General features: G+C 37.7%; 1 protein-coding gene and 1 long non-coding RNA gene across 5 annotated transcripts in view; one reads left to right on the top strand and one right to left on the bottom strand.

The window, feature by feature from the left end:
* RGS22 (regulator of G protein signaling 22) overlaps positions 1–14,177 on the bottom strand; it is a 141,457-nt gene that overhangs the window by 27,610 nt on the left and 99,670 nt on the right. For all 4 annotated transcript variants that reach the window (XM_002692801.6, XM_059874374.1, XM_059874373.1 and 1 more), the window contains 3 exons: positions 9,101–9,259; positions 6,179–6,247; positions 3,278–3,439 (listed from right to left, as the gene is read on the bottom strand). In XM_002692801.6, coding sequence (XP_002692847.2) covers positions 3,278–3,439; positions 6,179–6,247; positions 9,101–9,259 — 390 coding nt within the window. The remainder of the gene's footprint in view (positions 1–3,277; positions 3,440–6,178; positions 6,248–9,100; positions 9,260–14,177) is intronic.
* The window catches only part of LOC132342150 (uncharacterized), a 162,701-nt gene that overhangs the window by 69,917 nt on the left and 78,607 nt on the right, over positions 1–14,177 (top strand). The gene's annotated exons all lie outside the window — the stretch shown is intronic.

Below are 14,177 nucleotides of genomic sequence, written 5' to 3'. Positions count from 1 at the left end.
CAAACAACAGTGGACTGTGAAGTACTGTAGTCTGAATTTGTTGAAAAAAACTCAGATATAAGTGGACCTCGCAGTTCAAACCCTTGCTGTTCAAGGGTCAACTGTACTGTCCTCTAATAAACGTTCCGTGTCTGCCTCGGTCTAGGTGGTGGCCAGCTCAGGGACTTCACTGCACCCGTGCGTCTCCCAGCCGTTGCGCTGCTCACACTCGCTTAACCACCCGCTCCGTCACTTGTCTGTCCCTCCTCTAACACTGCAAGCCCTGAGAGGAAAGGCTTGACCACAGGTTTTAGCCTGGCCCTTGGTAGATGCTCAGCAAGTGTTTGCTGGATGTATATATCCTTCCAGTCTTTTCTCTTTGGGGATATATACACACACACACACACTTTATATTAAATCATACTGCTTTCTAGTAGCTAGGTTTTAAAAAATCAGTAAGATGAAGATATTTTTCCCATCACTGATTAATCTTCCAACAGCAAATTTGTAATGCCTTCAGAGTATTCTCATGCATAGATGTATTGTAATTAAAGTAAGCAATGTCCTGCTGTTCAACATCATAGTTCTTTCCAGCTTTTCACAATTCAGAACTATCTCTGATTAAGATCATAGGAGCCACCCCTTTGCATATTATTACAATCGTCCCTGGGAGGGAGTATAACTTAGTGGTTAAGGCCACAAGCTTTAGCAATAGAATGTCTTGGCTCAAATTCCAGCTCTACTACTTAGTTAGCTGTATGAGGCGCAGAAGTTTAACTTTTCTGTGCCTTAGTTTCTTCATCTGTAGAATGGTGAGAATTAACAGCTTTGACCTAGGATTCTTATAAAGGATAAGGTAGGTATCACGTGAAAAGCATTAAGATAATCTCTGACAGACATAAACACTTAGTATGAGTAAGCCATATAAAAATGAGCTCAGTTAAGACTTGCTAGGTTTCTTTCTGGCAAACTTCCTCAAGACCTAATTCAAGTATCATCACTTCTTTTTTTGAAAAATTTTTCTTGGGAGTAGAGTTGATTTACAATGTTATGTTAGTTTCAGGAGTACAGCAAAGTGAATCAGTTATACATACACATATAACCACTTTTTTTAAAGATTCTTTTCCTACATAAATCGTTACAGAGGACTGAGTAGAGTTCTCTGTAAGAATCATCACTTCTGCTGAGACCTCCCTGACCTACCACCATCCCTGAATCATCCCCTCCACTGTATCAAAACTATAACCAGTTAGAATATGGATTATAATCAACGTTATTCCATCATATTTCATGGATGATTCCCCTCCTCGAGGGAAGACAATATATTATATCCATTTTTTTTATTTCTGCAATCTAGCATTTAGTAAATACTTACTGAATAAACACATTCACTTCAATAGCATGATTTTTAATAACTATATAGGATTACATGTCCCCCATTCTACACCACAGAAAAGATATTTAAATGAAGACCAAGGGCAGCTTTGGAGGAGTGACAGTCACAAAGGGTTGACTATGTATGAGTCTCTGTTTTTTTTAAATGCTTATTTTGCACAGCTTATCTCCTTACCTTTTGTCGTAACAGGGTTGGACCTACTCGTATTCATTTTAGCTTAAAGACCATAATAATTTCCTGTTCTGGAAAACAGAATCTACCCCCTTTTTAATTTTCAAAAAAATTATTTTAATATTATTTATCTTGTGATAGATTTTGAAAGAACTTATATCTCAAAATACTTTTTTTTTTTCCCTTAGAGAAATTTGTGTGTTGAGAAAGGTACAAAAACTGTGGATAACAGAAAAGAGTAGAAAACAGTTTCATGGAATGCTGGAGAAAGTCTGAAAGCAAAATGGTATTGAGCAACTACTAACTATATAGAATAAACATGATGCAGAGTATTAGTGTCGCATAATCCCTGCCTGGAGAAGGGAATAGCAACCCACTCCAGTATTCTTGCCTGGAGAATCCCACGGCCAGAGCAGCCTGGTGGGCTACAGTCCACAGGGTTGCACAGAATCAGACACAACTAAAGCGACTTACCACACACTGCAATCCGTGCTTAGATCATAGTTCAACTGAAAGCCTTATTGTCTTGAATTCCAGTTTTATTTTTACTCCCTACTTTTATAAAAATGGGATTAAACAGGCTGATGGCAAGGTAATGAGCCTGCTTACCTTGGGAGCAGGGATGTCTACTCTTATGTATTTTGAGACAACATTCCTGTTTTCAAATCTAGGTTATATAACCTAGAGAGTCCTTTCCTTCTCTTCAATGCAGAGATTCCATCAAATAATTAAACCTGATAATAAACTGCTTTGATAGCTAACAGCTTGCTCTTTCACTTATTTTGTTAAGAATTTGGCCATTCTGATAGAGAAGCCTCTTTCATTTCTGATGGTTTATTTCTCTGTAATCCATTATCTTTGAACACTATTGCTGCAAATATGGTTAGGAGGAATTTTTGTAAAGAAGCCTTGGTTAAAGTGCTGAATATGAGTATCTTCAGGAAAAAAATGTACATTTATAGATAAGTAATATGCAAAAACATAGTTAAAACTTTTCAGGAAGATTCTCATTAGAATATAATATATGTGAAACCCTGAAAAATCTAATACCATCATTTCAAGGCTAACTCTTACTCTTCACTATACAATAATAAATATATCTAATACAGACAATAAATACCTCAGTATTTACATATTGAGACGTTACTTTGCCAACAAAGGTCCATCTAGTCAAGGCTATGGTTTTTCCTGTGGTCATGTATGGATGTGAGAGTTGGACTGTGAAGAAAGCTGAGCACTGAAGAATTGATGCTTTTGAACTGTGGTGTTGGAGAAGACTCTTGAGAGTCCCTTGGACTGCAAGGAGATCCAACCAGTCCATTCTGAAGGAGATCAGCCCTGGGATTTCTTTGGAGGGAATGATGCTGAAGCTGAAACTCCAGTACTTTGGCCACCTCATGTGAAGAGTTGACTCATTGGAAAAGACTCTGATGCTGGGAGGGATTGGGGGCAGGAGGAGAAGGGGACAACAGAGGATGAGATGGCTGGAGGGCATCACTGACTCGATGGACGTGAGTCTGGGTGAACTCCGGGAGTTGGTGATGGACAGGGAGGCCTGGCGTGCTGCGATTCATGGGGTCGCAAAGAGTCGGATACGACTGAACTGAACTGAACTAACTGATGAAGACATCAAGTCAGGATACAAATCTTGTCCATATAGTTAGGAATCTGATATGTTAATGCACTTCCTCCTTTAAAAGAGGTGGTTTTCTCCAGCTTCTAATACAATACCTTATATTTTTGTACTTCTTGCCAAAAGAGCACCCCATTTTCCAATAAATCTCCTTTTAGAGCCACAAAGCGTTGAAATTGTCTTGCAGTAACTGGATTCAATAAAGCTTTACGGAAAGCAATGATTTCACAAGACGAAGATATCCACTTACTCTCCACAGGCTGTCCAAATCAGAGAATACATAAAATTAGCTGTGTTCTAAAAATTAATAATAAAATCATTTATTAGGCTAAAAATTACCAACTTCTATCTCCTTTGTTTTGGGCTTTTGAAATTTATAGCATGGATAAAGAGAATTTGGCAAATTCCCCTCTCTTTTCTTCTCCCTTTTGTCTCCTTTATATTTTTATGGCATCATTTTTTTAAGAGATGGGGAGAAAATGAAATGATTGGATGACTTAGAACATATGATTATATTACAGAGGACTGAGAATGTTAATAATCATTAGAGTTTGAGAGATGGTGAAAAACTACATTTGGGTATATAGTATGAATTCTGTGCTTAAACACAACAAAGTAATCACGATGTTATGATTATATATTATTTTATAATTATGTATACTAGATGTTATATATTAATATATAATTTTCCTGACTTTCAAAAAGTAAAAGCAGTTTAACATTTAAGATATTTTTTAAAAAATTGTAGGAAAAATTACCAATTAATCCTATTATAATTTAAATAGGAAATTTACTGTGGAGCTTCACTATAATTCTATCCTAGAAAGATAATGGGGGTTTTTTGTCTTTGTTTTTGGCTTTGGATTCTGGCTGTGGGCTTGTGGGATCTTAGTTTCCTAACTAGGGATCGAACCTGGGGCAGAGCCATGAAAGCCCTGAGTCCTCACCACTGGACTACCAGGGAATTCCCAAAAGACCAAGTTTTTAGGTGGGGCATCTTTATATTATTTTAATAATAAATTACTATTAATAATTAATAACAAGAAGAAATGAAACTATTAATGCATATTTTTGATGATAAACTTTCTCTGACCCAGGATTCACTTTACACAACAGAAAAGACATACTATTTTACTATAAAGGCATTACTTTTATAAAGGCATTACTTATTTTATATCTTCTCAGTTTTGAAGTATATGATGTCTGCTTTTCTTGATATACTTTTCTTTCTTTACTTCCTTCTGGCTGTGCTGGGTCTTAGTTGCTGTGAGCGGGGCTCCTCTCCAGTTACGGTGCGATGGCGTCTCACTGCAGTGGTTTCTCTTGTGGAGCATGGGCTCTAGGGTGTGCAGGCTCAGCAGTCCTGGCACAGGGGTTAGTCGCCCACAAATGTGTAATCTCTCCGGACCAGGGATCAAACCTGAGTCCTCTGTGTTGGCAGGTGGATACTTAACTGCTAGACTACCAGGGAACTCCTATTATGTCTACTTTTTTTACCTTGACCATTTTAGGTCACATATTCACCCCCTCTTTACCCTCTCAGATTAAAAAACATAATAGGTTTTATTCAATTTACTGAATAGATTTTTTTACATTTGATAAATTTATTGAAGTTCCCAAAATCTGAGGTTAGCCTACAACCATGCCAGGAAGCATCATTCTAAAGGCAATTTTTTGGATGAACTTAGGAATTATAGTAAAATCAATGACAAATATCCATTATACATAATAAATATCCGTTACTGACAATGCGTAAGCTAAGTTTCTTGAAACAAATCATATGTGACCAACGATAAAAGTGTTTAAGAGAGCTATGTAAAAAGTCTATGGGAACACAAAGGAAGGAGTAACTAATTTTGCCTGGGGGAGTAGGGGCTTTACAGAGAAAGACTTTGAGGGTGACTGCTGAGGTGGAAACTGCAAAGTGAACGCAGCTCCAGGCAGTCGAGATGAATGGTGGTGCCTTCATCGCAGATAAAGTGAATAGATGTCTATCACAATTTTAGTGAGCCACATGTGGAGTTTCAAGGACAAAAAGTTAAGACCCTTACCAGATGGTCCATATTAAAATTATAGCCCTATAAATAGGAACAACTATGTATTAGACTGGGATGTTTATTTAAAACCCACTCAACAAATAATGTTTTAAGACCTGCTTCTTAAGATACTAAAACTTAGTAATTTAACTAAAACCCATAATTTAACTAAACAGAAAATAACATAATATATAATGCACAATAATATGAAATATAAGCCCATTATATTTAGCATTTTGAAAAATATATAAAAGGGACAAATATAAGACTATTTCCTTTTGAGAAGAAAACACAGAAAAAAAACATCCTAACTGATACATATACTCCTCTAGTAGTCTAACAGATTTTATCTTTGCTAGATTGTAGAAGGTCACCTGGGTCTAGTTTGACATTTTATCAAGACCTACAGAAGGATGAATACAAATAAATTTGTAGGCTCAAAAAGAAGACTGTGTTTATCATTCTTGTTAAGAAGAAAAATAGGCAATTTCTAAGAAGGTATCATATTATAGTGGTTTAAATAATCACCAAAATGACAGTTATCTTAATTCTTTTAAAGTTAAAATGTACTTCTAAATGAAGAGGATAATGTAAGATAATTTAAGTTACTGATTCCGCTGCATACTCCTCATTCTTTTTGTGTAATCTACTCCCAGTAATAAATAAGCTACCACATGCTGGAAAAACAGCCTGTCTCAATAAATCCATCACAAGCAAAATAACTAAAAATATATATTTAAAATCCAATCACACACTTCCAGAGTTGAACAGGTCAAGGAAATCTTTAAGGGCTCTAGTAGAATTACACTTTACCTGAGAGTCCTTCAGCCAGTTAAGAATAGTGTCAGCATCTGCTGGTTTAGAAAGCATTATCTACAATGAAGATCTTTGTATAGGAAGGGGAAGAAAAATACTTTGACAGTTGGAACTTAAAAAAGGAAGAATATAACAAATACTACTTGCCTTCCAGACTCCAATTTTCCTTTCACGCTTTTGTAGTAAAAGCTCTTCAGCTATGTCTTTTATCTGTACCTAGAAGCAAAACCAATGATTTTATCCAGTTATTCAGAATGTCCACAGTGTTGAAGTCACTGATTCAACAGCTTTAAAAAATGCAGTAAAGGTCAGTGTGGGGGACTTCTCTGGTGGGTGGTCCAATGGTTAAGAATCCGCCTTTGAATGCAGGGGACATGGGTTTGGTCCTTGGTTGGGGAACTAGGATCCCACATGCCATGGGGCAATTAACCCTGCATGCTACTGTAACTACCGAGCCCATACTACAACAAAAGATTCTGCATGGCACAACCAAGACCTGACGCAATCAAAAATATTTGTTTTTAAAGGTCAGTGTGGATAAGAGAGAAAACAGGAGAAAGAGGATTAAGACTTAGAAATGGAAGCCCTGCCCAGGTCCTTGGGCAAGTCACTCAAATTCTCTGAAGTTTCCTCATCTGCAAAATGGAGATAATGACACCTGAGTGTACTGCCCCAAAGGTAGACAACTTTGAGTCACATGGAAACTGAAGCTGGAAAGATAATTAAGACTTCCCAGATTTTTGTGCTATTCTCCAGCCACAACTAATGGATAGCTGGTGAGAATCTGGGGCTCTGTGATGACTGGGAGGGACGGGATGGCAGGAGGGGAGGGAGGCTAGGAAGGGAGGGCAGGTATGTATAATTCTGGCTGATCTGTGTTGTTGTATGGCAAAAACCAACACAACACTGTAAAAATTGTAATAGAAAGAATCAGGCTGGACTAAAAAAAAAAAAAGTACAAAAGTTACTCAATACAGGGAGGGAACACAGTAGACAATTCTTAAGGTTATTGCCTGTTCACAGTATTTTCCATTTGGGGGAACCACCCTTGCCAAGTCTGTGCTCGGCAACTCTCCTCAATAGCAGGTAGATCCAGGAGCTGACATAGAAAGACAGGGACTGGAATCACTGCTGCTGAGTCTCTTGGTAGCTACATGGTGGAGAAAAGATGTGAGAAGTCTTTTTGCTGAGTTCCCAGGGCTGTCCTGGCCCCTGGCCAGCTTTAGAAATAAAGCTTGGGTGTCAACTCTTCCCCTGAGTGTGTGAGATGCTCCAGCATAACTTTATTACAAATTCTTGATCTCCCTTCCCCTTTGTCTTTGCTTAAGGCTGCCAGAATCAGTGTATGCTGTTGGCCACCCAAAGAATTGCTAAATCAGGAAGGAGCTGTAAATTAGAATAAATATTACTGTGATAATCATAGTGAGAAAACATGGTAAACAAGATTAGTAAGCCAAATATCTTTTTACTTGGCTTTGGATAGACAATTAGAGTTTGCTGAAGAAAGGAAATGAGGAAATCTGAATTGTCCCAAAGCTTATTTCCATGAACTTTCTGCTTAAAACAAGTCAGGTCTTCTCCCCCGTACTGTCAGTTCAGTTCAGTGGCTCAGTTATGTCTGACTCTTTGTGACCCCATGAACCGCAGCACATCAGGCCTCCCTGTCCATCACCAACTCCCAGAGTCCACCCAAACCCATGTCCATTGAGTCAGTGATGCCATCCAGCCATCTCATCCTCTGTCGTCCCCTTCTCCTCCTGCCCTCAATCTTTCCCAGCAGCGGGGTCTTTTCAAATGAGTCAGCTCTTCACATCAGGTAGCCAAAGTATTGGAGTTTCAGCTTCAACATCAGTCCTTCCAATGAATACCCAGGACCCATTTCCCTTAAGATGGACTGGCTGGATCTCCTTGCAGTCCATGGGACTCTCAAGAGTCTTCTCCAACACCACAGTTCAAAAGCATCAATTCTTTGGCTCAGCTTTCTTCACAGTCCAACTCTTACATCCATCCATGACCACTGGAAAACCCATAGCCTTGATTAGACTGTAAGTTCCATGTTTCCAGCTGTACTGTGTTTTCCATAACTTAAAGTGCTCAGAAGACTAAGGATCTTTCCAGATAAGTAAGACTCAAAGTGTTTGATAAATTAAATATGGAAGGCAGGTTTTTAACATCCTTCCTGGTCAATACTAATAGCATGTGCTTTGCACACTAAACTCCAGAATTACATGTTCTTTACTCCTTGTATTCATTTTGTAAAGATCAGGTTTGCCTGATTTTGGATGTGATAATGACATCTAAAATTATCAAAGCAATACCTGCTTCTTATAAAACACAAACTAAACGAAGTAAAGCAACAACAACAAAAACCCTACTGTACAAAGTAAAAATCTTTCTCACTCCCCATACCCATTCCCAGGAGGTAGATCCTTTTTTGATCTTTGCTTTTAAACATAAATAGAGATAGAGAGGAGAGAGAAATGCATAGACATGTATAGAGATATAAGCATATATAATGGGATTGTCTTCTATGTTTGATTGCTCTGATCCTGCTTGTTTCACTCAGTAAATAACATGTTTCATCATCAATATTTGTAGAAATCTCATTTTTATAATCTCATTTTATATGGAAATCTGCATAGTTTTCCACAGTATGGAATTATCATTATTCATTTGATTATTCCCATTTGTATACCCTTGTCCATTTATATGAAGACTCAATACTAATATAAAAAATAGCAACTACATTAAGACAATATGTGGCTGTTTGCTGTGTGCCAGGCACCATTCTAAGAAACTACACATATATCATTTCCTCTTCATAACAATCTTATGAAGCTATTACTCTTAATAACTCCATTTTTTCCCAAATGAGAAAACTAACGTTTATAAAACGTAGTATTGTACAATTAATATGTGGCAGTGTAGAGATTAAAACTTGAGAAGTGTGACTCTCAGCTCTTAACCACTATGCCACAGTAGTACAATAGCTGAGTCAACAGGTACGCACATTTAATGTTTTGAGAGGTGCTGTCAGTTGCTATCCCAAGTTTATATTAACTTATATACCTTTATCTTTTGACGTGCCGCAAACTGTTCACTTGCAAGAAACAACGGCAACCAAACATTTTCTAGTCTATTTAGGACATGCTTCTGAATTTCGATTAGAACAGCTGCATCAAGTTGCTCATGGAGAATCTTTCCCCAGCCACCACTTAAATTCATTATCTAAGAAAGAAAAAATGAAACAAACTTCTGTATAAGCAAAGAAATACTAATGGTCATTAATTTATTCATTCACCCCAAAACCCTATGCCGAGCCCATGATTTTCATTTTCTATAAAATAGCTCCTGGCTTTATTGTGTATAGTAAAGACAGATAACTCCCCTAATATCAAACAGAGAATCGTGGTTTATGTGGTGGTTGTTTTAGAAGTATGATTTTGCTAATTTAGTCTTGTTTCATAGGACACAGGGCTTTGTATCCTGTGTGACAATTGCAAGGCCATTTTTTTTTCTCTATGGCTTCAATTTCCTCAACTGTAAAGTAAGGCCGTTATAGTCTTTTAGTTTTCTAAGTTCTCTTCTAGGTCTAATATTCTATGAAGCTCTGATTCTACTCAAATGGACTTCTTTGAGTAGGCATTTTCTTTTGTTTGAGAAAAATAAGGCATTACTTCATTAAGAGACAAACGACTCAGGTATTATAAATGTGCATATTACCAATAAACACTGGGTTGGAGATAGTGGAATGATGGTGGTAGCAAGGTAGGGCTGTTCCAACAACTTCAAAGAAGAAAACAGAGATGATAGGAAGCAGAAAAAGGCCAGGTTGCACAGACAATAGTCGCTGACATGCATCAGTAGCCCTTTTATAAGACACAATTTCTCTGTAGCCAAAACATCTTCTACAAAATTACTGATTTCAAAAATACTAATGGCCATAAAATTAATAAATTAAAAAATACTAATGGCCATTTCCTACTAGAAATCATTGTGGTTTTTACCTGTTTCTGTGTACATATCACTCAAAATCGGTGAGTTGTTTGCACAGAGGAAGAAAAATTAGACTCCTCATTGGAAAAATTATCTCTTCTTAGCTCTCCTTTTATTAATAAGGTTAAATCCTAGTAATAATATTGTTTTATATAAAAACAAAAAAGAGAAACTCTCTTCACCATGTTTTAATAATATTTATCAAATAGTATAAACAATAATATGGTTTCTGTATAAAAATAAGAAGAAAAGAGAATAAAAGACTACTTTGCTAATCAAACTGCAAACTGGCCACAACTAAAATTAGAACTAGCGTGGTCTATATAAAGCATAAAGTGATACAGGTATCCTTAAGTATAAAATAGGCAAATAAAATGAAAGACAAAGGTGAGGAAGAAGGGTCATTTGGAAAACTCTTCTGTAATAAGCCCAACCATTTGCTATGACAGCAATGGGTGACTTTTTCCACTGCATTTTTAATTCTCAGCAAGTTTTACTATGGAAGGTTCACACAGTAGCATCAGATACCATGAAACCTCATGCAATGCAGCACAAGCCAAATAGAAAACAAACACTTTCCAAGTGTTTATTTCATACTTATGCTTATTGAGATACTCCCAGCCATTTTTGCTAATACATCCCAGATTTGTATCTCAGGGAACCAAAGGCAAGACATTCTTCTTAAGGTTGCTTAATTCTAGAATTTCTTCTCTCACTTACTCCCAAGAACTTTTGTTTATTTTCCCCTCAAAGATCTAGATTTTAAACTTGGTATGCCCTACTTGTGAATACCTCTGAATTTTTCTTTAATTTACTGAATTAATCTGAGATTCATTTTTTTTCTTCCCTTAACAAATGTATGCCATTAGGGTTGTGATCCACACAGTCAAAGGCTTTGGCATAGTCAATAAAGCCAGAAGTAGATGTTTTTCTGGAACTCTCTTGCTTTTTCTGTGATCCAACGGATGTTGGCAATTTGATCTCTGGTTCCTCAGCCTTTTCTAAATCCAGCTTGAACATCTGGAAGTTCACGGTTCACATATTGCTGAAGCCTGGCTTGGAGAATTTTGAGCATTACTTTACTAGCGTGTGAGATGAGTGGAACTGGGCAGTAGTTTGAGCACTCTTTGGCATTGCCTTTCTTTGGGATTGGAATGAAAACTGACCTTTTCCAGTCCTGTGGCCACTGCTGCGTTTTCCAAATTTGCTGGCATATTGAGTGCAGCACTTTCACAGCATCATCTTTCAGGATTTGAAATAGTTCGATGGAATTCCATCATCTCCACTAGCTTTGTTCGTAGTGATGCTTTCTAAGGCCCACTTGACTTCACATTCCAGGATGTCTGGCTCTAGATGAGTGATCACAGCATCATGATTATCTGGGTCATGAAGATCTTTTTTGTATAGTTCTTCTGTGTATTCTTGCCACCTCTTCTTAGTATCTTCTGCTTCTGTTAGGTCCATACCATTTCTGTCCTTTATTGTGCACATTTTTGCATGAAATATTCCCTTGGTATCTCTAATTTTCTTAAAGGGATCTCTAGTCTTTCCCATTCTATTGTTTTCCTCTATTTCTTTGCATTGATCACTGAGGAAGGCTTTCTTATCTCTCTTTGCTATTCTTTGGAACTCTGCATTCAAATGGGTATATCTTTCCTTTTCTCCTTTACTTTTTGCTTCTCTTCTTCTCACAGCTATTTGTAAGGCCTCCTCAGACAACCATTTTGCTTTATGGCATTTTTTTTCTTGGGAATGATCTTGATCCCTGCCTCCTGTACAGTGTTACAAACCTCTGTCCATAGTTCTTTAGGCACTCTGTCTAACAGATCTAATCCTTTGAATCTATTTCTCACTTCTACTGTAAGGAATTTGATTTAGGTCATACCTGAATGGTCCAGTGGTTTTCCCTACCTTCTTCAATTTAAGTCTGAATTTGGAAATAAGGAGTTCATCATCTGAGCCACAGTCAGTTCCCAGTCTTGTTTTTGCTGACTATATAGAGCTTCTCCGTCTTTGGCTGCAAAGAATATAATCAATCTGACTTCAGTATTGACCATCTGGTGCTGTCCATGTGTAGAGTCTTCTCTTGTGTTGTTGGAAAAGGGTGTTTGCTATGACCAGTGTGTTCTCTTGGCAAAATTCTATTAGCCTTTGCCCTGCTTCATTCTGTACTCCAAGGCCAAATTCGCCTGTTACGACAGGTATTAACTTCCTACTTTTGCATTCCAGTCCCCTATAATGAAAAGAACATCTTTTTTGGGTGTTAGTTCTAGAAGATCTTGTAGGTCTTCATAGAACCATTCAACTTCAGCTTTTTCAGCATTACTGGTTGGGGCATAGACTTGGATTACTGTGATATTGAATGGTTTACCTTGGAAACGAATAGAGATCATTCTGTGGTTTTTGAGATTGCATCCAAGTACTACATTTTGGACTCCTTTGACTGTGTGGATCACAAAAGACTGTGGAAAATTCTGAAAGAGATGGGAATACCAGACCACCTGACCTGCCTCTTGAGAAATCTGTATGCAGGTCAAGAAGCAACAGTTAGAACTGGGCATGGAATAACAGACTGATTCCAAAGTGGGAAAGGAGTACATCAAGCCTGTATATCATCACCCTGCTTATTTAACTTATATGCAGAATACATCATGAGAAACCCTGGGCTGGATGAAGCACAAGCTGGAATCAAGATTGCCAGAAGAAATATCAATAACTTCAGATATGCAGATGACACCACCCTTATGGCAGAAAGGGAAGAGGAACTAAAAAGCCTCTTGATGAAAGTGAAAGAGGAGAGTGAAAAAGTTGGCTTAAAGCTCAACATTCAGAAAACGAAGATCATGGCATCTGGTCCCATCACTTCATGGCAAATAGATGGGGAAACAGTGGAAACAGTGGCTGACTTTATTTTTGGGGGCTCCAAAATCACTGCAGATGGTGACTGCAACCATGAAATAAAAAGACGCTTGCTACTTGGAAGGAAAGTTATGACCAATCTAGACAGCATATTAAAAAGCAGAGACATTACTTTGCCAACAAAGGTCCGTCTAGTCGAAGCTATGGTTTTTCCAGTAGTCATGTACAGATGTAAGAGTTGGACTATAACGAAAAGCTGAGCGCCGAAGAACTGATGCTTTTAATTGTGGTGTTGGAGAAGACTCTTGAGAGTCTCTTGGACTGCAAGGAGATCCAACCAGTCAATCCTAAAGGAAATCAGACCTGAATATTCATTGGAAGGACTGATGCTGAAGCTGAAATTCCAATATTTTGGCCACCTTATGTGAAGAACTGACTCATGGGAAAAGACCCTGATGCTGGGAAACATTGAAGGCGTGAGGAAAAGGGGATGACAGTGGATGAGATTTTTGGATACCATCTCCGACTCAATGGACATGAGTTTGAGTAAACTTCGGGAGTTGGTGATAGACAGGGAAGCCTGGAGTACTATAGTCCATGGCATCACAAAGAGTCAGACACAACTGAGCAACTGAACTGAACTGATGCCATTATGATATAGGGCTTCCCTGATAGCTCAGTTGGTAAAGAATCCACCTGCAATGCAGGAGACCCTGGGTTATTCCTGGGTCAGGAAGATCCGCTGGAGAAGGGATAGGCTACCCACTCCAGGATTCTTGGGCTTTCCTGGTGGCTCAGCTGGTAAAGAATCTGCCTGCAATATGGGAGACCTGGGTTGGATCCCTGGGAAGGCAGGATCTTAATTAATTATGAACAATGCATATGGTATGCATTGTTTTAAACTATGAAAATAAAGAAATCAAATGCTATACATTTGATCTAGCAAACTTCTAGTACTAGCAAACTTCAAGTTAAATAAATTATAACACTTAATTTTATATTTCAAAGTCATTAAAATTAAGCCATATCTCATGTATCAATTACATGAACACTCAAACCCATTGCTGAATCCCATTACATTTGTACACTTATTAATAAGTTGTGATTAAGGCCTTATGATTTTGGCTCAACAAAATGGAAAATCTATGTTCCTGGTCAACAGAAATAGTTTTGGAGGACAATTCAATGGCAAACAGGATTTTTCAAAGATTGATTATGTTTTGAGCAATATCAGTTAAGAGAAGAACAGAAAAGAGGTAGAGATGAGGCTTAACAGCTAATAGTAGCCGTT

The sequence above is a fragment of the Bos taurus genome, chromosome 14, assembly GCF_002263795.3.
Source record: "Bos taurus isolate L1 Dominette 01449 registration number 42190680 breed Hereford chromosome 14, ARS-UCD2.0, whole genome shotgun sequence".
NCBI lineage: Eukaryota > Metazoa > Chordata > Mammalia > Artiodactyla > Bovidae > Bos > Bos taurus.
Note: the sequence above shows the minus strand (reverse complement) of the source record. Positions and strands in the feature narration are given on the sequence as shown.